The 23435-nt window shown below is 39.4% G+C and overlaps 1 protein-coding gene across 3 annotated transcripts in view; it reads left to right on the top strand.

Annotated features, from left to right (window-relative positions):
- Positions 1 to 6580: 6580 nt before the first annotated feature.
- Positions 6581 to 23435, top strand: part of IL18RAP (interleukin 18 receptor accessory protein) — a 29401-nt gene continuing 12546 nt past the window's right edge. Inside the window, exons 1-5 of one of the 3 annotated variants that reach the window (XM_039840119.1) lie at positions 6581 to 6867; positions 12577 to 12746; positions 13184 to 13505; positions 13601 to 13784; positions 20620 to 20770. In XM_039840119.1, coding sequence (XP_039696053.1) covers positions 12677 to 12746; positions 13184 to 13505; positions 13601 to 13784; positions 20620 to 20770 — 727 coding nt within the window. In that variant the 5' untranslated portion in view covers positions 6581 to 6867; positions 12577 to 12676. The remainder of the gene's footprint in view (positions 6868 to 12576; positions 12747 to 13183; positions 13506 to 13600; positions 13785 to 20619; positions 20771 to 23435) is intronic. The other 2 variants (XM_039840118.1, XM_039840120.1) reach the window with 2 other exon arrangements.

Raw genomic sequence — 23435 nt, forward strand, 5'->3', positions numbered from 1 at the left:
TGTTTTTTAATTTAAGCGAAAACATTTCCAACTAAGACCGATAAATAATTTTTATTGATAGAATGACATCATTCTCTTCTATGATTTCACATGTCCTTAAATTGTGGCATCCATTTCAGAGAATCAGTGAATAATCAACTCTCCAAGATGTATAAAGAAATACCTCGTAAGTCTATTATGTACGGGAAGCATTTATTAGAGTTAGACTCTCATAAAGCAGAGAGAGACCTTATAGCCTACATATTCCAAACTCAGGAACCTGAGATTTGGTTAACTCCAGGGACTTGACTCAGGTCACATAACTAGTTAGTGTGACAAGGCTAGGGCAAAAAGGTGTACTGTCTCCTCTCTTTAAAACTGCTTGTTGGACAACAAGACTTGACGTAAGTTTTTGGAGGCTGTGGCACTTTCCAGGATGTCACCTCATACAGAGTCTTGTGGAGAGGAAGTAGGGCTGCGTAGGACTGGTTTAGAGGAGGAAATGAGAGCTCAGAGAACCCTCAGGCTGTCTTCCCGGCTGTAAAGTAAGGATGGAGGGGGAAAAGCACTCAAGACCTCCACCGGATGAAAGTGCGCACTTGACTGGAGCATGCGCACTGTGACATCTGCCAAGACACACGGAGTTTGACGCTGACACGGCCCAGGAGTTCGCCCTATATTGCTGCTAAATGGTCGGGTTACTAGGACTACCTCAGGGCACAGAAGGAGGAGCTTCCCTGCAGCTGTCAACATGGTCGACCGAAGCGGGAACACTGGCAAAACCAGTGCCCGCGTCCAAGCTGAAACATAGCTTTAAATACTCGGAGGAAGTAACTCATCTCCTTGGCCCGAAGTGCAACTCTGAAAGAGGAGACCTCGGGGTCAAGGGAAGCCATCCTTTTAACCAGAAGCTACTCTGAGGGGCCGGCTCATGAACAAAGAAAGGCTCTTCAAAGAATTGCCAAGCCACAAATCTAACAGGAAACAGGATGTGTGTGTGCTGTGGGCACGAGACGGGTCCTTCCCTTCCCACCTTCACGCCTCACTGATAGTGATCACTGTCCAAGCCGGGAGCTGTGATACCAACAGCTACAACTATGTGTGAGGCTTGTGAAAACCAGCTGTGTCTACCTCTTCGCGGCCTATCTCACGGATGCACATACGCACTCAGGAATGCAATGCCCCATTTATACAATTGCTAGAACATGCCGTGTGTTTTTAATAATTAATGGTGAATATGTTCAAAATAGACTTTCATATTATGTTTTGGGGGTCCTCAGTTGCTCAGAGATGCCTGTAATGCTTTTTCTAGTTTAATTTGCTTTGGTAATTAAACTTCCAAACAATGTTAAATGGCAATGGGCGTAGATATCCTTGTCTTGTTCCTGACTTTAGTGGAAAGGCCCTAGTGGTTCTCCATTGACTATAATACTATTTTATATAACTACATCACACATATATATGTATATCATTAATTAGAGTAAGGACATCTTCATTAGTTTTAATTTTATTAAGTTTTTTTTTTTTTTACATAAATAGGTGTTGACATTTATTCAGTGACTTTTCTGCAACTATCATATGATTTTCCTCCGTAGAGAATATTAATGTTAAAATAGTATCAACCCATTCTCGCATTTCTGGAATTAATCCCATTTCATCCTGATGTATTTTTAAAAATAATAAAATAATCTATGTATTTAATTCACTAATATTTTACTTAAGAATTTGCATATTTGTTTTTAAGCAAGATAGATCTATAGTGTGTGTGTGTATATGTACAATCTTTAAGCATTCTTATCTACTAGTGAACAGTGAAAAAATGACTGTACATTTGAGAAAGTTTCTTACTATGAAAGAGCAAGATTAACAACAAAATGGAGCTTGGAGGAAATAGAGATGAGCCAAAGGAAAAACAAATTTTAAAACAAACTGGAGATTAAAAATGAGATAACTGAAGTGGAAAACAAAATATCAGAGTTGCAGGATGGTGAAGTATCATCCAGAATGTAAAACAGTAAGCTAAATACATTGAAAATGGGGGGTGGGGGGCGGGGAGGAGTAGAATGTTAGTCTCAATGAAAGTAATAAAATATCTATAAAATAAAAATAAGCATGCACCCTACAAAATGAGAATAGAGAAATTAAAAAAAATTTATTTTAGAAATAATTAAAGGAAATATCTCAAAATTGAAAGGCATTAGTTTCCAGATTGAAAAGGCCACCAATTGCCCAGAAAAATGACTACAGATACATCTTTAAAATTGGAAGTAAAAATAATGTGCTTCCTAGAGTTCTTTATTCAATCAATTATTCAAATGTGAGGACAAAATGGAGATTTTCAGACATATAAGACCTCAAGATATTTATCTCCCATATACCCTTTGTCTGAGGTCTACTGGGAAAGGTGGTGCTCTAAAAAAAGAGAGTATCCCCAAAGAAGAAAACAGTTCAGGGTCCAGAAATAGGGGATCCAATTGAGATGAGTGGTAAAAATTATCTCCAGGCTTATGGTAAATGGAAATCTATGGGTGGCGATAGTGTGTAAGCCATATTTGAGTAGAAATGTAGGCTCCAGACAGACCATTTTCAGGAAGAAGATAGTTATCCTAGTGTTTTGGATGGAGTGACTGTTAATTTACATTTCTAGAGGAAAGTTTAGAAAAGAATTAATGATAGGTATAGAGAAATTTAATCAAATGAGGAAAAATCATTATTAGCTTCAAAAGAAACAAGTTGGTACATGCAAAGCAATACAGTCAAATAGCACAAGATGGCTCTGCTATAAATAATATTACCCTGGTCCCTAATGATGTAAGCATTAAATATTTATTCAATGAAAATTATGATATAATTCTATTTGGAAAGCCAAGGGAAGGAAATGTGTTTGTGGTGGTGGGCAGTGGGGTAAGGCAGACTTTTGACCGCTAAGAAGTTGACAGAGTCTATCTTAAGCTTTGTTCAAAGGCAAGGTTCTCATGAACTTCAGCTTTGTTTGCTGCAATATCTTTCACACCCCACCGTCCCCTGGGTCTGCGCTCTCTGGAAGGCAAGTCTGATGGAACATTTTCAGTCCTTCTGCTTGATTTTTCTGCTGTATTCAATACTGTTCATTACTCTTTTCTTCCCAAAACCTCCCTTGGTTTAGAGAAGTAATTCCCTCCTGATTCTCACAGCACCATCATAATACTTCCTTTTCACCTTGCTTTGGTGGCTTCTACTTCTCAATCCCACGCTCCTCTTGCCTTAAAAATGTCCAGATCCCTTTCCAGACTCTCTTTCTCATGCTGCCTATTTTCTCAGCCCATCACTTCAGCTAACCTACAGAGAAAAATCTCTCTGCTGTCTGAGATCTATTTGCTGAGCTCCAGAATAATATATTTAGCTCTACGTTGGGTAACTTTACCTAGAAATGTACATAGCACCTAAAACTCCACTATTTATGCTGAACTTATTCTCGTTTCTTTAAGCCTATACTTCTTTCCATATTCTGTCTTGAATAGTAAAACCATTTTCTACCTGATGATAAAGTAGGAAGCTGAGAGTCATCTACGATAGTTCCCCCGATCCACGTTTTCATGTTTCATGGTTTCAGTTACCTGCAGTCAATTATGGTCCAAAAATATTAAATGAAAAAATTCCAGAAAGAAACAATTCTTAAGCTTTAAATTGCATTCTGTTCTGAGCAGAGTGATGCTTTGCCCAGCATCTCCACGCTGTATATGCCACTTGCCCAGCTACTTAGTAGCTGTCTTGTTTATGAGAGAGAGAGAGAGAGACCACATTCATATAACTTTTATTACAGTATATTATTATAATGGTTCTATTTTATTTAGTTATTATTAATCTTTTACTGTGCCTAATTTATAAATTAAACTTATCGTAGGTATGTATGTATAGGAAAAAACATAGTATGCATAGGGCTCAGTACTATCCACAGTTTCACCCATTCACTGGTGGTCTTGGAACATGTCCCCTGTAGATAAAGTGGGACTACTGTATATCAATTCTCCTTTTTCCATGTCTCATATTCAGCCAGTAATTTCTCCTTGGACCTGTGTTTTCTGTAATAGTTCCTTAGCAAGAATCAAAAAAGAAAGAATTCTGTTGAGAGAAAGAATAAGTGGGGAGCTAAAATCTTCAGGCAATAATAAAGTGGAGTGACTGGGGGTTCTGTGGACAACTTCAACAAGATGGATAATGGGTGGTGCTATAGTGTGAGGCCATGCTATTCAAAGCTGGGGGTTTTTAGGGAAGAGGGAGGTATAATGGCTGGAAATCAGGGGTTCAAGGGGTCTGGGAAAGAAAACAACCATCATTTAAGTGGGATCTTAGAGAAACACTGTCCTGGAAAGAGTCAAACAGTGGTTGGTCGGGGAGGGGCATGTGAATGAACATTTAGGGAAGAGATTGGAGATATTACAGATGGTCAATTCAACCATCAACACTTGAGATCAAGGAAAAAACGTTAATGAAAATTTAATGAATTCTCTCTAGGAGTCATCCCCAAGCCCCTCCTTAAGGTCTGCTGTGCATACCTCTATCTAACATTTATCATAAAAAAAATAACCTTAGAGGCCCAACCCCTCACCCTCCAACTAAACTGTTTACTTCTGAGCGATGCACGAACAAAAGACCTTGCATGTAGTAGACGTTTAGAAAACGTTTGTTGGATTGGAGTTATTACAATGCACTGTAATTATTTATCTCTCTCCCTAAAAGATGAGCTCTTTGAAGGTAGAAATTATTTTATTTTTCCTTGTATCACTTTTCTGATATAATAATAGCCACAAATAAGACCATTAGAAACATGAATTCTCAGAATGGACTCATTTTTTTTTTTCTCCCAGCAATTTACTCCAAGTAAAATAGAATTCACTTGTCCAATGGGAATATATGTTTCAGTTATTTATGTTGTCTAACAAACCTGAAACTTAATTGCTAAAACATAACAGTTTATTATTTCTCATGATCTGCAATCTAGGTTGGACTCAGCTGGAACATTTTCCTGCTCTACATGGTTTCTGCTGGGGCTGGAACATCTAATACATTCCTCATGTACATGTCTGAAGCTGGGATGGTTGGAGATACTGAGTCTGACCAGACAAAACACCCTTTCTCTCTTTCCCTCTCTCCCTCCCTCTCCCCCCATATTTTTACAGCAAAGTGATCTTGGAATATTTGGCTTCTTGTGTTGTGTCTGGCTTCCAAGAGAAAGGATGTGGAAGCTGAAGACCTTTTAGAAACTAAGTCTGGAGCTGGCACAGCATCACTTTTACTGCACTCTATTGGTTAAAGCAAGTCACGCTCAGCCTAGATTCAAGGACAGGAAAAATAGACTCTGCCCCTTGGCATAAAAAGCAGAAAGCTCATGAAGGGGGCCAGAGGAAGTGATAGCAGACCTTTTTGGAGACTATCTCCACAATACCTATTCTATCTCCTGCAAACCTTCTTCAAATTCTACTCCAGCGATCAAATTCACTTTAGAAAACACCTCTACAATTAGCTTTAGACTCATCTTCAAGGTCGGCTTCAGAATCTCTGAAACTTCAGAAGGATAGATCCTACATCCCAATTCACTGCCATCCGGTACAATTCAACAGTTTTTGAGTACTTGTCATAAATAACCCCTTATGTTTAGCCTTTTCCTTCTATTCTAGCCATATCTCTACCCAAGCCCCCAGGTTTGCTGCCTTTATTTTTATCACTGTGATGCTCCCACGTGATACCGTGAGACTGGAGCCTCCCATGCTGGAATATCCTTTCAGCTGCTCCCTATGATTCTCTTAAAACATGTCTGAAAAAACCTCACATCTGCCTAGAATTGTAGGCAGACTTATGACCAGCGGCACTGGATACACTTCGGGCTCATTTCTAGCTGTAATTGTTAATTCCCTCTTTTATCCTCTCACTCTCACCTCAGGTAAAAACCTTTATTTTGCCTTCATCTCAAAGTAAACTCAGTCTTCATTTGTATTTTATGCTGTCCTCTAGTTATATGTAGACATAACCCTGACACTTTTATGTGCTCAGGTGAGTCAGCCTTATCTTTATTAGAATATGAGACTCATGAGGGAGGGTGTTATCTAGGCTTAACTAAGATGATTTCTAGATAAAGCACTTTCTGACCAGTGTTATAAGGTCCTTATTAAGTGATTTAAGTCGTTCTATCAAAGGAAGAATGGTGTTCTAAATTATATTTTATATTTTGAGGATTTCTCTTAACAAATAGTTTTAAAAAATGTGATGTTAGACTTTATTTCTTTTCTGGATCATTAAGTGGTCGGAGAGATATTTTTTCTTTTTCAGAATTAGAAAATCTTTAGCTTATATCTTCAAGGTTACACATTGGTGGTGTGGGGTGGGGTGCTGTTAGTTTTACAAGACAAAAAAAAAAAAAAAAGGAAAAGAAAAAGAAAAATACCACAGTTGAGAAATTGAGTTGAGTGCTAATAGTTTTTACAGGAAATTCCTGTAAAGGAAATAGGCTTACTCACTTTTCAACTAACCCTAACCACAAGCCTTACCTAGTTGAGGAGGTGGGTCTAACAGTTTTAGATGCTTCATCTTCAGGGCATTTCTGTCTACTGATAGAGGTAGTTAACTTGATTTTCCTCTGTTGTGACCATGGCTTTGACCATGCCAGTGGTCACTTAGAAAATACTAAAGGTTTTCTTTTTTCTCTAAGTATGACTCATTATTTCCAAACTTGTGAGAGTTAAATGGCTGTTGTATCTTTTCCAGTTATCTCTCTGGCTAAGAAGAGATATAGTAGAACACTTTGAAAATGGATATTCTTACATGTTCTTCTTCAGCTAGAAAAGCCGGCAGTCACTGAAATGACTTGAAGTTCCTTCCTCTTTTTTTATGTGTTAAGAACAGGAAATAAAGGTAAGACAACAGTACATTTTTTTTCCCACTAGATTTCTTAACCAGAAAATGTAAGCCAAGAAAGGAACTTAAATAATTTTCAAAATGAATTGCTAACATAATTCCTTTTGATAAAATATTTTGTAATAATAGATGTGCTATCTAACTAATAGAATTTACCTCTCTATGTATCTTGAGTCTTTACAAAAAACTGGTAGTTAGAAAATAAACCTATTTATGGTGCTTTGAGTATTTTGCGAGAAAGGTGAAGAGTAGAGGAACTCTAGAAGGTTGTGAAATTTGACACCAGCCTTCTCCAACATTTTCTTCCCTTTCCCCTTCTCCCACCCAAAGTTTTGATCAGTGAAATTTTTAGTTTGTTATCAACCAAAGATAGTCGAAATTGTAGCCTTGACCAACTGAGAGGGCTAAGCCTCAATCTCTGACAGAAGAAATATGGTTCCCAAAAAGACGTATGAAAAATATTTTGGAGAAGAGACTCTTCACACTTGAAGTAACCCTGTTGGGCTCTGGTCTCTTTCTATGAGGTGATAATATGTGGCGATGGGAAAATCAGAGTTTTCAAGACCCTCTATATCTGTATGAAAATTCCTATTCTATTACTTATGAAATGTAAAAATTAGAATTATTATTGTTATAGATTATTATTAATAGGGGGGACCACTACTTCAGGCAATGTGAGTCTTGGTTGTCTTTCAGAAAAATGAGAAGACAATAGCCATCTTCCAGAATATGATCAGTAAATAAATGAGAGAGCAGGGACCACTATATTCAGTGCCACCTGTCCATCAGTTTACTCCCGTAAACAGAGAGTCTTAAGGCTGGTTTGGGTTCAGTTACTCAATGCTGGATAACTGACATACTCTGCCTCTTGCTGAATTCCTCACGATTCACGGAAGCATTTTAGTGATGGAGGGATGAAAGCATCACATAGACATTAAATGGTCTTAAAGAGGTAGATGTCGACAAAAAACATCAGTTGTGTTTCCCACATAAAAGGAATTTTCAGAATGGACTTGTCCTTGCGCTGTTTAGTTGCCAGTAGTGCTGGCAACAGCCACGATAGCTCAGAATGCACCCACATCCCCAAGCTCTGTCTTTGTCCCTGAGGACAAGCATCCTTTCCAAGGATGCTTCCTGAGTCACAGTGATCACCCTGACACTTGTTTATAATGAAAATTCTGATGTTCTTCTCCTCGAAAATCTGATTTAATATGATTAGGAGAGCTCGGAAATCTACATTTGTAACAAGTGTTCCAGGTGATTCTTATAATCAAGATAATCTGAGAAACACTGTCCCATAGACAAAGCCATATTCTGGAAACAGTCCCAGGCAGCCTGAGGTCCTAGGCCAGCAGGTGAGTGTATCATGGAGAGAGTATCTGTCCCCTCAGTGCTGGGATGGGAATCCCTGAGGGCTAGAGACTGTGGGGTGTCACAATAACCAATTTACTATAGGCTCAGACATTAGACTATGGAATCACAGAATGTTAGAGCTGAGATGGCCTTAGCAATCATGACATCCCATTGCCCCCAAGTCAGTGAACTTTAAAAAATGTATAGATATCCTAGATGAATCCCTAAAAATTCCGATGATCCCCTAGCTCTAAGATGGAGGAACTACTGATACATCCAAATAATTCATTTTGCAGATAAGAAAACTGGAGTGCAGAGAGAGGCTAAGTGTCTTAACTAGAGTCACATAGCAAGTTAATAGTTAAAACCTAGATTGATATGCATTTGTTCTGACTCCTCCTGAAGTGTTTTGCATTTGAAAACAGAAGTGATGGTGATTTAGGCATAAAACTTTGTCCTAGGATTTGGAAATAAGATCTCTGCTCTCAAGGAGCTCTAGAGGGAGAACACGGGATATGAAATAATGATTACACTGTAGTGAGGATAAATTGTGAACAAGGAGTTACTGAGCCTTTGTTACTCAGACACTAATTTTGGAGAAAGTATGCAGGCTTAAAAAGAGATGCAATTTCTTCTGGCATGAGCTTGGCTTCTAGTTGGGGGAGAAGTTTTTAAAACAAGATATTTTCAGACAACATGTCCTAAGACAAAGTCATAAAATGAGTAATATGAGAGAGATGATTGCTGGCTGGTGCAATGGTCAGGAGTGAGGGATAGGTTTCTTTATGCAGGAGGTCAGGGAAGTTCTTTCTGGGGAGGAAATCCAAGGTAAGACATGAGAGGGCCAAATCAGGTCATACAGGGTTTTATATATGGTGCTTATCTCATGGGCAGTGGGGCTAGTGAAGCTATTAGCATGGAAGTGACATCCTCCTCAGGCTTGCTTTTTAGGAAGGTGCCTCCATTGCCTGGAGATGGGAAGCTTGTTCATTTAGAGGCTTTGTGGGCAAAAGAAAGGAGGCGAGTGGGGGGGCAGACCACATCTTGAAAGGCAGTCGCTTTCTCCTGCCTCGTTCCTAGACCACAGTCCTTATAAAGGAAAGCTACTGGTTGTCCCAATGGGGATAAATAATGCAGTGACTCTAGTCCCTGTCCCTGGAACCCTTTGCGGCCTTTCTTTGTCTCAGTAGCTCCTTTGTTGCGGCACTCCTTACTCTCAGCAGTCAGAAGCCAAGGGAGTACATCCTGCACTTCCGGCCAGACCTGGGCAGACTGGTCTGGATAGCCCTGCCCACTCTGAGTGGCTCTGCTCGCCTCCTGTGAGAGAAAATCTCCCTGTGGTTTTCAGGGTTGCATCTCTTCCTGCCTCCTCGGAGAAACTGGTCCATGAACTCTCCTCACTTTCACTTGTATTTGACCGGCCACCCCATTAACTCATTCCCTCTCAGAAGAATCATGTCAAAACTCCCCCTTACTCAACAAATGAGCAAACACTACCCTGGCTCTTCTGCGCAGTGCAGTTTGCGGAAGGCGTGTCGGGTCTCCACTCCCCACATTTCTTCTCCTACTCCTTCATCACAGCACAGCTCTTCATCATCTCATCCCACTGGAGCCCAAACTTAATGGATACTTTTCAGTCTTTTTCGAGCCCTATTCCTCTGTAGCTTCTGACTTTGCACCTAGTCTTTCCTCCAAACTTTGTCTGTGCTTAGTGTCAGAGTGATCTCTATGTCCCGTTTATTTTCTTCCTTTTGAGTTTATCCTTTCTAATATTTCCTTGGCCCTGACCCACCCTACCAGGCCAGTGTTCCTCAGGGAAGACTATCTGCCCTCCCTTAAAGCTTACAGACTTCTCTGGCTTGGACACTCGCCCGTGCTGCCCACCCAGGGTCCCTCTCTGCGTCCCACCCTGCTGCCCATGGACTACTCCTATTGGATCCCCAAAGACACCTCAATATCAATGGCTCTGCTAGAGAAATGTTAATTATTGATAACTAATTTATAAATATTAAAGTCTCCCCCCCCACATCTGAAGATGTTGGAGACATGATGTGTGTGTGTATGTGTGTGTGTGTGTGTGTGTGTGTGTGTGTGTGTGTATGGAAACTGGTTGAAAATAGAGAATTTTATAAGATGAGGAAGGCCAAGTTTTCTTCATGAGAAAAGATGGAGACACTTGGAAAATAATGTTCTGGGGAAGTTGTGGGTGGAGCGAGAATTTCAGGAATGACAAGTGAGCACAGGATGGAGTGAGGAGAAGAACTCGAATAGCTGGTTAGATGTGGAGAGAGAGAGACTGACTGATTCTGTCAGCTGCCTAAAAAACAGACATGTTGTGGGGAGAAGGTTTTTAAAGGGAACTTTCAGAGTGGACATATGATATTTAGTGTAACTTATTTTTTCCTTCCTTCCTTCCTTCCTTCCTTCCTTCCTTCCTTCCTTTCCTTCCTTCCTTCCTTCCTTCCTTCCTTCCTTCCTTCCTTCCTTCCTTCTTTCCTTCCTTCCTTCCTTCCTTCTTAGAATTGTTTATTTGCATGTTCGTATTGACAAAGACTCTCCCCTTGACCAAATTTTAGTCAGGCTCCCCTGAAAATCTCTGCTTACCTTGAAGACCTCCTCCTTGATGTTTACCCCAGTCTTATCTTTGGTCTTCCCAGCCCAGTCATAGCAAAGACTTCTGCTAAGTCATCTTCCCATTCTTGATATTTCATCAGCCTTGGTATCTAAGTCCTCGACCTGCCTTCAGAAATAATCTTGTTAGGTCAGGTTAATAAGAATTCCCCTATCCCTGATGTTGTCTGTTAGTAATTTTTCCATCTCCTGGTCCCCTCACTCTGCACCTTGGCTGTAAATCCTCACCTATCCTGTTTCATTCTGAGTTGAGCTTGGTCTCTCTCCCCTATTGCAATAGTCTTGAACAAAGTCTTCCCTGCTGTTTCAGTAACTGTCAGCATAATATTTTCTTCTACATTGTTCTTCACACTGTGTCAGACCTTGAGGACAGTGGCTGTATCATTTATTTTGTCCCCCTTCACCCCCATAACTGTCCCCAAAGAGCCTAAAACAATATGAGTATTTTGGGAGAAAATTTCAGCCAAAGTTCAGAGGTTGAATTACCTTATTCCTATAACCCCAAGAATAATACACAGGTTATTTTTATGTTAGTGATAATAGTTCAGAACTCTCAGAGGCAGAGACAAAACTGTTACATAGAAAAATTACTTTTCTTTTCTGCTTTTATAACTTTTATTTAATTTTAACAAAATTAAATAAAAAGCAAATATTACCCACTGCTATGGTCTGAGTGCCTGTGTCTCTGCCTCCAAATTTATATGTTGAAATCCTAATTCTCATAAATGACACCTCTAATGATGATATTAGGAGATTGGGCCTTAAAGAGGTTCTTATAAAGTGTAATAAGGGTGGAACCTTCATGAATGGGATTAGTGTTCTTTAAACAGAGAGTCCAGAATGATCTCTAACATATTCTACCAAGTGGGGACATAGCGAGAAGTCACTGGCTATGAACCAGGTGGAGGACCTTTACCAGAATATGACCATGCAAATTCCTTGAACTTGGACTTCCCAGTCTCTAGAACTGTGAGAAATAAATTTTCCGTTGTTTATAAACCATCCAATCTTTGGTATTCTTTTATGGCAGCTGGAATTAACTAGGGTACTCTGCCGGTATTTTTATCTTTTATCTCTTGTAAATGGTTTGAAAATTCCAAAGACCACCTTATCAATAAGGGGAACAAAACCATGAGGAATGCAGCCCGGGCTCTGATTTTCTCTTGAGTTGGCCCGCTCCTGCTTATGTATTTCAGAGAGATGGCAGCAACGCCATCCAGCAAGGACTTTCTCTTTTTAACTTGAGGCACAGAGTGAAGCCTCCGCTATTCTCTAATTTGCAGACAGCTAGGATTTTATGCATATGAGCTCTATTGCTAGCTTTTCAAAATGTGGAGAATCTGACATTTCCATTCAACTTGTGTTCTTGTTTTTTTTTTTTTTCAGGAAAACTTTCATTTAACTCTTTCCAAATTAGTCATTAAAATATACATAGTAGGTAGAGCTTTAAAAAAAAAAGAGTTCTGATAAGAAACAGAGTAAAAAGAACACACTATATGGTGCAGAAGTCTGAGTGATACCATGAGCTTGAGATGTTCTCCCTCCTTCAGATGTGTAGGAAATGATACACTCCAAGAGACTGCTGCACACCACTGAAGACACCATTCAAATGTGGGCATGCAAAGGCTCATTTGGGAGGACCTGCCCTTTCAAAGCTTCCTGTGTGACTTGCATTTTGATGGCAAGTTCCGATTTCTCCATTTCCCATTTCTTGATTTACAGAAATAAAGAGGATTCTCAGGGCGGAGCCCTGAAGTACAATTTACTCCACTCTGGCAACAGAACAGATTTGCCGAAGTGATGATAGGACCCAGGGAGAACAATGCTTTGTTTGGGATGCATATTTCTTTGGCTTGTCACAGGAGAGAGAATTAAAGGACTTAATATTTCAGGTAGGGGTTTTCACTTTTCCTATTAACACTGCGGGTCTTGTCAAAGTTTAAAGTGACAGATAATTTGATATGTCAACCACGTGACCTATTAATACAAAATATTTCCTTCCTACTGTTAACGTAGGTGTAAGAGGAGAAATTATTGGGGTGAGCAGCTTTCAGCTGATACTGGGCATCCATGGGGAACCCAGTTGTCACAGGTGTTCAGTGGGAGCAGCTCAAGGGGAATGGGAGTGGTTTGGCCGTCTCTAACAGGAAACCGCTGTTATAACCAATGATGCTGAAGTCCACTGGGAGGGATTTAGAATGTAAATTTCTTCTCCGCTACAAAATGGGAGCAGTGAAGAGGAAAGACACACATATACTCTTTGCGAGCATAAGTTAGAGTTTCATCTTCTAATGTGTTTCTGTGTCACTCTGTTTATTGGTCTTTTCAGATTGCTCCACTAAAAAACTTCTTTGGACATATTCTGTGAGGAGTGAGGAGGAGTTCATCTTATTTTGTGATTTGCCAGAGCTACAGAAATCCCATTTCTATCAGAGAAATCAACTCTCACCAATCCAAGGCACTGAACACCTGCCTTGCAGTGGCAGCAAGGACTTATCTGATGTCCAGTGGTACCTACAACTCCCAAATGGAGATATGTTAAGAGAAATTCCTAAAAATCACTCTCACATCATCCTGGATCAGAACACCCTACGTTTTTTGGCCATGGAGGTGAACGATGCTGGGTCGTATATTTGTACACCCAGGATTAGGTATGTCCCAAACGCATTCCTACCTGAAAACGTTCCAAAATTCTCTATGATCTGGACATACATCTATGTTCACAGGACTTTGTCGACTCTTCTAGGAGCCCCCAGGACGAGGCCTGTTGTGCTAAGATGGTCGTAGAAGTTAAGCCCAAGACAAACATGTCCTGTGTAAGCTCTGCGCCACATAAGCAGTACCTTCTTCTTGGTAGCACTGACTCCATTTATTGCCCCAGTCTCGGCTGCCAAAATGATGCACAGAGTCCAGAGGTGACCTGGTACCAGGTAAGAATGACTTTTCCAAAATTGATGCACGAGTACTATTGTTATGGTAACACCTCCATTGGTACTTTATAGCAACGTGGGTTTGAAAATCTGAGGTCGAGAGCTTTCTAAAGGCTGGCGTTGTGCTTACAGACAAGACCGAACTTTCTAAAGTGGTCTTTCCCCTGGATAGCCACAGAGCCTGATATTCTAGTTATTAAAACCATTCTTTTGATAGTACCAGAAAATTTTCTACAATTCACGTGTATTTCATGTAAGGTAAGACGTAAACTTACAGTATCTGCTAATGCAGAAAGCTGGATTAATTCATTTTTACTGGCTTTAAAAAACAATGGGCATTGCTAAGGGGAAGGGAACACCCGACAAGGAAGACTTGAAGAGTTTCTGAAAGAAATAGGAGACTAGAATATTTTCCTGAGTGAACACATCTGGAAGGACAGTTCAGGGAAACGCGAGGTGGCCCTGAGTGACAAGTGAGGCAGTGAGGAGAGAGTGTGAAAAAGAGGGCAGGGGCCAGGAAAAGGCAAGTTTTGTAACCACTTTGAGTTAGGAACCACATGTGAGTAAGCATAACAAAAACACTTCACATTTTCATTGTATTTTATAGTTATACCAGGTGCTAACAGATATGCTACATAAGCATCCCCTCTAACATAGCCCTCTGTCTGTTGGCCCCTGCATAGTGGAATCGAGGCAAAGAATTCTAATTGTTTCTACACTTGCAATAATTGTTTAAAGTCCAGTACTTTTTGCCTTAGAAGATACGTAAAACTTTAAATTTGACTTCAAAATACATGTTTATTAAGGTAAAAAAAAAAAAGCATTTTAAAATGCCACTAATTTAAGTCAAAAAAGGTGGCCCCTGTTTAGCCGGTGGCTTTTAAGAAATGCATTAATTTCATAAACTCTAAAATGAGGTTAGTAAGAAGAGTCAATGGTTCTGGTCATGATTTTCAGTTCTCTCTTAAGAACAAAATTTTCCTTGGTTTTTGTAGTCGGGGATGACAGATGTCTTGCTATGTCGAGGTAGGCTGTTCTGAGCCTAGTAAAGTAGGCTTGCCCTCAGTCATTTCAGGTAAAATGAATTTTCAATGATAGTATCCCTGAAATGTAAGCTTTCAGATAAGCACAAGCCATAGAGTAGTTGCCAGTTTTCTGCATATATTACTCTTATAAGCTAAACCCTAAAGCTGTATCACATTTACAAAAGGAAGCTTTATTTCATTTCTCTGGGGCCTTGACTGCAAATGTTGGGATGTGTTTAATGGTGAATATGCATCTTTCGTAAAAGTAAGCAAATAATGGCTATTGTTAAAATTGCACCTTGTGATGCAGATTTCAAGGGGTCATGGTTCAGATTTTGTTTCATGATTTGCATGTGTGTGTGTATATGCACACGTACTCTCTCTCTCTCTCTCACACACACACACACGTGCGCGTGCGCACACACACACACACACACACACCCCGCATGCAGTAACCTAGAAACTCATAGACTTCATGGCAAGAGTGCATTACTAAAATTGATGAATTAGGCAAGAAATAGTACCCAATATTCCTTTCCTTCATGCCAACCCCAGGTACTCAGGTGGTGGGTGGTTAACACCAAAGACATCTCAGAACACAGAAGACAAAAACATGGTGTTATGGAATTCAGATGAACCTGATCACCAGGCATGTACCCGGTGAAATAAATCCATGGGCTGGAGTCTCTGGAAGTTTCCAAAATATATTTAATAGAGCCATCAAAAAATTTAGGCTTGGAGATTCCTAACTGAAATATTGAATGTCTGAGAAGTTGAAATTAAAGCGAATAATCTATCTTTAGTCTAATAATATTTTCTCTATATTTTCCTAATTTTAAAAAATATAGTCAATAAATAGTCTTGGCATAAAGAAACTTCATCTTAAGTAAATGATAATTACATTTAATGAGTGGGAATTTCATGTTCTTTAGCTAAGAAAATATTTGCCATGGGCAACATTATGACAAAGGTCAGTTGGAAAGACTTGGTGATCTCCTGTCAGTAAGATTTATGTTGTGAGTAACTTTTCCATTGGTGGTTTAAGACAGTCTCACTCATGTGCCACATTTGCTCACCACAATGCCGAGGTGACTGCCAGGCTGTTTCTGAGCCCTGTGTTCCATGGAATTTTCGCACATAGACTTGCCACTTCTCCTTCTCATTTCCTTTTGGCTTAGTTCTTGTGGTAACTGGCACTGGATGGCACTCTGTGATCCTAGTGACATGAATAGTTGGTGACAATGATGAGACTGGCTAACCCAAAGACTAATGTGATTCCAAGTAGGGAAGATGCAAAGATCATTTAGCTTTGTTTTTTGAAAACTGTTTCCCAAGTTGATACATTAGCCCATTCGATTGTTCTCACTGTTAAATTTCAGAACTCTCCTGGGCAACTTCCTCTCATCTGTTCAAGACTATAATCCACATGTTGTCTAACCAACACTGAAAACAGAGAAACTACTGTTTTCCTTGTTCTGAACAGTGTATCAATGCAGTCTGTGCTTGTCTTAGCTTTGGGACAGCTCATTACATGGCCAATTCACTCTAAGTTGTCCGGTAGGTCATTTTCACAAAAACTGCAATCAGACCAGTTGTATTTTGTGCTAATAGAGTAGAATTTGTGACCTATGTTTGTGATTTTACATTTATGCCAATTAAACTATAATTTGTTGGTTTTAGCTCATCATTCTACATGTCAAGAGATTGGAATTCTGATTTTGAAATCCAGCATATTAGCAATCACTTCTAGATTATGAGACTTGTAGATGAAATGTTTGTATGATGTGTTTGACTCAAGCACTTAGTCAAAATACTGAACAGCCTGGCACTGAAGACAGTTTTCAGTTGTTGCCCTTAGATTGATCCCTCTAATTACATATGGTCCATTAATCTACAACGTGGGGAGGCATATTGCTGCTTGATTAACTAAAAAAGGTACCCAAAGGCTGAATCATACGTATATTCATTTTGTTTGACAAGGAGATTATTAAACTATTTTCCGAATGACTCACTATAGTGAAGATATAGTGTGTCTACTGCATTTTTCTGAACCTTTAGTCTAATCATTGTATCATGTAAGGAAATGAGAAGACTGGCATGATTGCTATTAGTGAATGCAAGCTGGATGATATTAACCAACTTTTCATTTTTAAAGTGTTCATAACCATCTGTTTATTAATTTATTCAAGACTTTGCTAGGGCTTGAAATCTCACTCATCAGTCTATAATCTCTGTAATGTACCTTTTTCCCACTAAAAAAAATAAATATTAGCACAACATTTACGTGTAAGTAGAAAGTTGTCTGTTGATGATGGGAACAAGAGACTGTGCAGCTGCACTTCTCATGGAAGCGTGCGATGGACAATGGAGATAGAAACATTCAGGTGGCATTCCATGAATGGTGATCAGCTCAGCATCGTGGAGGCAGAGCGTTCTTGAGTGTCGTAGATATGGCAGAGCTGGGGATACAGATCGAAGGTTAGTTATGCGGTACGATTATTAGGTTTCTGTTGAAGAGGCTCAACTTTACAAGTGTGATTCCTGACCCAGAAACCTAGCAGTGGAAACAGAAAGAAAATGGTGGATGCTAGTGATATTTTCAAGGAATAAAATAAAAGACTAAATTCTTTTTCTCAAGGGGAGAGGGATGTGTGACAGAGATGTCTATCGTATTTTGAGTCTTTGTGGCTCAAAATATACTCACAGCTTTTAGCAAGTTGGAGAAAGTGGCAGCTAATTCCACTAGGGGTGCTAAGAGGTGACATACACAGATCTGAACACAATGAGTCATTTAAACAGAAATGAAAACATCAAGTTGATCAGGGAGGACAAGCTCGAGATGTAGATGCTAAGAGTCCTCCCGGACCAGGTAGGATAAGCTCAGGTAGGACCTTCCTAATGTTGCCCAATTCCAGGGAGCACCATTCCCTGGAATTATTCTTACTAGAGTATTATTCTTACTAGAGTAATGCAAAGTACATTATGCTCCCTGGACTGATGGCACTGCCTGGTGGGACAACAGCTTGATGAAATGAGAGAATAATATTATAATAACTGCTCTTCACAGACTACATTTCTTTGTTCTTCTTGCTTCACTCATACCTTTAAAAGTCCTTTTTAGTGTTCTCAGCCATTTTTTTTCATGCCTTAGTTCTCTCTAGGACTTGCTGATCCTACTCATATGGGTTTACACTAGATGTTTCTTCTTCCATGTTTTGCTCATGACTGGTTCACATCTGAACAAAATAAAGAATTTCCTGTGCTGCCCCATTAGCATCTTTCTTTCTTACTAGAATCATTTGTGATTATATTATTAAAATGAGTTTCCCCTCATTCTTGACACAAACTGCTTCTTTCTTATCTCCTTTCTTCGATGTTTCCTTTTACCTCTATCTCTTGAAGTCTTAATGATACCTATTGAGCCATACTGATCTTTTTATGAAAAAAAAAAATGGTCAACTTTGTTATCACCCATCTTCCCTGTAGCTCAGCTGGGATCTTAGTTAGAACTCTATAACCTTTCCCTGTTACCTTCTCACGTGACTTATGACACACCTCCACTCCAGTTTCTGCTCTTTGTATGTTATTGCTGTGTTCTCTAGCATTTTGTCTCTGAATTTTACCCTGTGCTTTGACCCTTCCTTGATCCTTAATCGAGGATCAAGGTTTTTGATCCCTGAGATCAGATGATAGATCAGGGACCTTGTCAGTCCCACCTATTGGCTTTGTTTTACTTCCTCCCTGCAGCTCCCCTCCCTCCACTGACTTATGCTCCTTGGCACCTACTGGAAATTCCTTCTTGAGCCACAACAACCACACCAGAGTCTTGGAGTAGGGGAATCCCTGAGTCTTCAAGTGGAAGGGGAATTCCTCAGTTAGAAACTGAGACCCAAATCAGAAAAAAATTAGATTAATTTTCAATCTTCTCACTTCCCAGCTCTGTGATAATGGAGCCAAACACGAATCCCAGATGCTCAATTTTCTCATCTATAAGATGGATGGCAGAGAATCTATGCAATCCAAGTCAGAGATTCCTTCAGACAATCATAGGAGATAATTTATGAGAAAGAACTACATAATCTATGTGAATAATAGGATGTTGTTATTTTTGTTGTTTGTCTCTTTTCTTTTTACCTCTAGCATTGAGAGATATGTTTCGAGTCCTCTTAGTTGGAAATTGGAAGGCCATGTGCCACATGGAGGTTAGGGGCTATGAGGTTATTAAAACAGTGATAATTATTCAACAAATATTTATTGAGTCCCTACTATGTCCTAGTCCCTAATGACACAAAAGAGATTGTGATTGTCTTTGCTTAAATTTACAAGAGCTTCCATACTTAGTTGCCATTAAATTTAAAAAAGGCTGATCATGTGACTTTTATGCTTCAAAACTTTTCTTTCAGTTATACATGCATTTAATCGCTCATTGTTTACAAAGAGCTTACTATTGCTGGCCTGTTTGCCAAAGCCTGGAGACCAAAGATCAAAGACAATTACGTGCATTGAGCCTTTCACCTTGGCCTTCTTTCCCACATACATACTTTGCTTCAAATTTTCCTAAAATGGCACTTAACATTCAACTGACTGATTTCTACATACTCTTCAAAGCTCTAACTAGACTGGAGAGAGCACTCCTGCTTCATAGGAGCCAAGTGTGTCATACTCTGGCTTACTGCTTGGGGCCTGCATTCTTAGACAGAGAGCTCCCTGAGGGAAGGGACCTCTGTTTATTCATCCCAGTGTGTCCAGGACCAGCTATGTGTCTTGGCACAAAGGCTGCTCCCAACAACTATAGAGAAAGAGGGACCTAAACATGTCATGATGGTAAAAGGGCTACACGCAGTGATGGAGGTCTGTGCTCCCTGCTCTGGGAGCATGAGGCGACTGATAACTCATCTCCAGGGGAGCTACCTCTGGAGTTGGAGTCGAAGGTTGAGCAGCAGCCCTCCCCTGAGAAAAGTCTGAGAGACATGTGCAAACACACGGACTGAGAAGACCCTGGTTGTGTAGGGATGGGCAAGGGAGAGGGTGCTGTAGCAGGAAATGAAGACAGGAAGGAATGGCAAGGTCAGACTCTGAAGATATTTGGACTTTATCTTAACTGCAAAAAAGTGTCACTGATAGATTTTAAGAAAGAGAAATGTTCCTGATTGTATCTTAATTCTCGCTTGACTTTGGGGCCACTGTGAGTTAAATAATTGCTTCTCAGTCATCAGTCATTTTTTGTCATATTTATGTATACCTGTTTAGTTATTTACTTAATATTTTAAATTTAGATTTTATTCTTTATTGGAGCTAAATTTATTTAAAAGGAAACTTTATATTAGCCTCATACACAAAATCTATGTCAATTTCCAGAAATAGAAATACATATATATATATATGTGTGTGTGTATATATATATGCATATATATATATACACACACACATATATATATATATATATTTTTTTTTAAATCAATTTATATATCAGCTATTTAGAACACAATGAGTTTTCTAGAATACTCCCAGGGCCCTGAGTTTGGCTTTGGGAAATACTGAGTAAATCAGCTCTTGGTGGGCTGATTAGATCTGGTGCCCTGATCTTCATACATAAGGTAATTGTATTCGAAAATGTCTCTCATTTTAAGAAAGACTTCTACAAATAAGATTTTTGAACAGAATCTCTTTGAGCTTGTGATGTCCTCATCTCAGACTAACTTTCTTCTTCTCTGGTTCAAATTCATTAAGTTTTTTTAGAGGTACAATTGTTATTAATAACAATTCTCTGATTATAGAAAGTTATTTAATTTCCTTGTCTCTTGGATTAGAATGGAAGAGTACTCTCTGAAAAAAAGAGCAACCCACTGTTACTGGATGAAATTTATGACTATCACCAAGGCACGTACATATGTGATTATACTCAGCTGGATAATTCAAGTTCATGGACAGTCAGAGCTGTTGTTCAAGTGAGAACCATTGGTAAGTGAGATTTTGGTTTTAGAGTTTGAGATTTGAATCCCAATCACACAATTACTATTACCTTCCTGTGGCTTAGTAATTTTTTTTTTTTTAATTTGCACACTGTAACCATCTAAAGCTTTGACTATTGGCAAACATTAGTTTTCTCATTAACCTAAATTCTACTCTCCAAAGAAGACCTAGTTCTGGATCCTATCCCAGTTGTCACAAGTAGAGTTTTCCATGTGTTGATCTCTGATTTGTTTTTGTAATCAATTATAGAACAATATTAAGAACTCACACACAGAAATAAGTGACACCCACATTCCTATCGCCAGCTTTAATACTTTCCCCCATACTTAAAATCTCGTTTTTTCTTTAAAGAAACAAACCATTGCAGATACAACTTGACACCTATCCCCTCATACCTTCCTGCACCTTTCATTCCTGGATGTAGTCCAGTCTTATAGTTTATATCCTTTTCATTTATGTTTTTATCCTTTGTCTACATATATATACATCCATTAATAAAATAGAATCTTGTTTTATGTTATAAAATGTGATTTATGTTATAGACACATGGTATTATTCTAAGGTATTGTTTTGCCAATTTACACCCTCATCAACGACGAATAGTCTCTTATTATTCCTGAATAATATTCTAGATTTTTTGATTGGTGTCAAGTGGGGGTCTCTTTTTTTTTTAGAAATTTACATTTCTTGAATATTAATGAAGTTGAATATCTTGTTATATGTTTATTGGCCCACTGGGTTTATTCTTCCATGACTTTTCTATTTTTGGCCCAGTTTTCCCCTTGGGTCATTCTGATTAGTTTTTCAAGTGTCCACATAAATAAACTATATAATGTAATTAACTTAAGCATGGCCTATGTCAAAACGTAACAGTAATTCATTCATGCTGTGTATTAAAAAGCTGCAGAATGATTGATTTAGCTCTTAGATATATATGAATCAATTTTACCTCTTCCTTTTTTATTGTGCGATACGAATCATACAAAGCATTCTGAAGCCAAGTTAAACACTTCTGCCTACTTCCCGGCCCTTACATTCTCCACCACTTTAGACCCCAGCAATTTGAATTTATATTTGATTGTTACTTGGATACGAAGTTAGGATGCAAATACCCCTCTTTCACCACTTGCTCCCTCCAAGTGATGTGTGATTGCTCTTTTACTCAGGTGTGAAAACTCGGCTCATCAAATTTTCTGTAGTAGAATCTGCTTTTCATTCTCCCAAAGGACTCCTTACAACATCCATTGCCTCTCTTTCAATCAAGCCTTCTCCGTCATCATTCTTGTCATTTACTCATCTATTCTTTTTGTTTGTTCATTCTCACACAAATATTTCTTTAACACCTAGTATGTGTCAGGCACTGGGTTTGGTGCTATGGATATAAAAATGAGTACCTGGGCACTTCCTCTGGTCTCTCAGAACTTACCATTTTGTGGTGCAGAAGGAGAAGGAACAGGTTATCACAGTAAAATGTAATGAATGGAGAGAAAGAGAAGCTAAAGAACACATGGGGAGGTCCACCAAACCCAAACCTGGGTACACGGTGTTCAGGTGAGAACAAATTAGCCCAATGAAGAAGGGAAAGATGCTGTTCCAGGCAGGGGAGCAGCACAGCTGATGTCTGGAAGATGAGAGAGAGCATGGGGCAGTCCATGAAAAAGAAGGGCTGCTGAGGGTGAATGGGAGGAGGGCTGATATCACGCTGCTGCAGTAAGTTTGGACTTCATCCAAGGAGGAGTCACCGAGGGTTCTAAGCAGGCAGTTGCTGATGGTGGCCAAAACCAGGAGCGGCAGTGGAGATGGAGAGAAGTGGATGAGCTCAAGAAATATTTAGGAGATACAACTGAATGAATTTAGGAGGTGGGAATGAAGAAGAGGGAAAAGGAGGGGTCTGGGATGAGAGCTAGGTTTTAAATTGGGCAACTAGGTGGCTTCCTGTAATATACTGGTAGAGGACAGCATACATAGGGTCAATATAGGACACAGGTGGGAGAGCAGGTGATATGATTTATGTTCTTAAAGATGTCTCTGGTTGCTCTTTGAATAGACTTAGCAGAGATGATGAAAATTGGCTTTATTTGTGCATAAATAGATGCACAAATGATGATGAATTTTATTTGGAAGATGAAAAAAAGGAGATCAAAGATGTTTTGGTTTTCTGACCTGGGTAAGTTGATAAACGGTGGCAGTATTTAATGAGACAGAAAAGGCTGAAAAAGAAAAAAGTCAGAGGAAGAAATGAAGTATTAGTCATGAAAGAACTTTCAGTCATCCAAGTCATGGTGACGAGTAGATATGTGGATAAACCAGTCTGGAGATATTGGGGCTGGAGATGTTAATGTGAGGGTGGCCAACGTGGTATCTGAAGTGAGAGCCTGAATGAGATTACCTAGGGAGTGAGTGCAGAAAGAAGAGGGCCTAGAACTGAGGCATGGAGCATCCCAGAACTTGGAGAGGTGGGGAAGAGGGGGATCCCCAAAGGGAGTTTAATAAGGGGATGGGTACAAAGGAAAACCATCCCAGAGCATAGCGTCTAAAGTGTCTCAAGAAGGGAGTGATGCACTACCTCAAATGAGTACTGATCATTTAACCTGGGAAGGCAGAAGTCATGACATACATCAGCAAATGGGCATCAGAAGAAGGATGGGGAAGA

This window comes from Pteropus medius, unplaced genomic scaffold (genome assembly GCF_902729225.1).
Source record: "Pteropus medius unplaced genomic scaffold, Ma_sr-lr_union100, whole genome shotgun sequence".
Lineage (NCBI taxonomy): Eukaryota > Metazoa > Chordata > Mammalia > Chiroptera > Pteropodidae > Pteropus > Pteropus medius.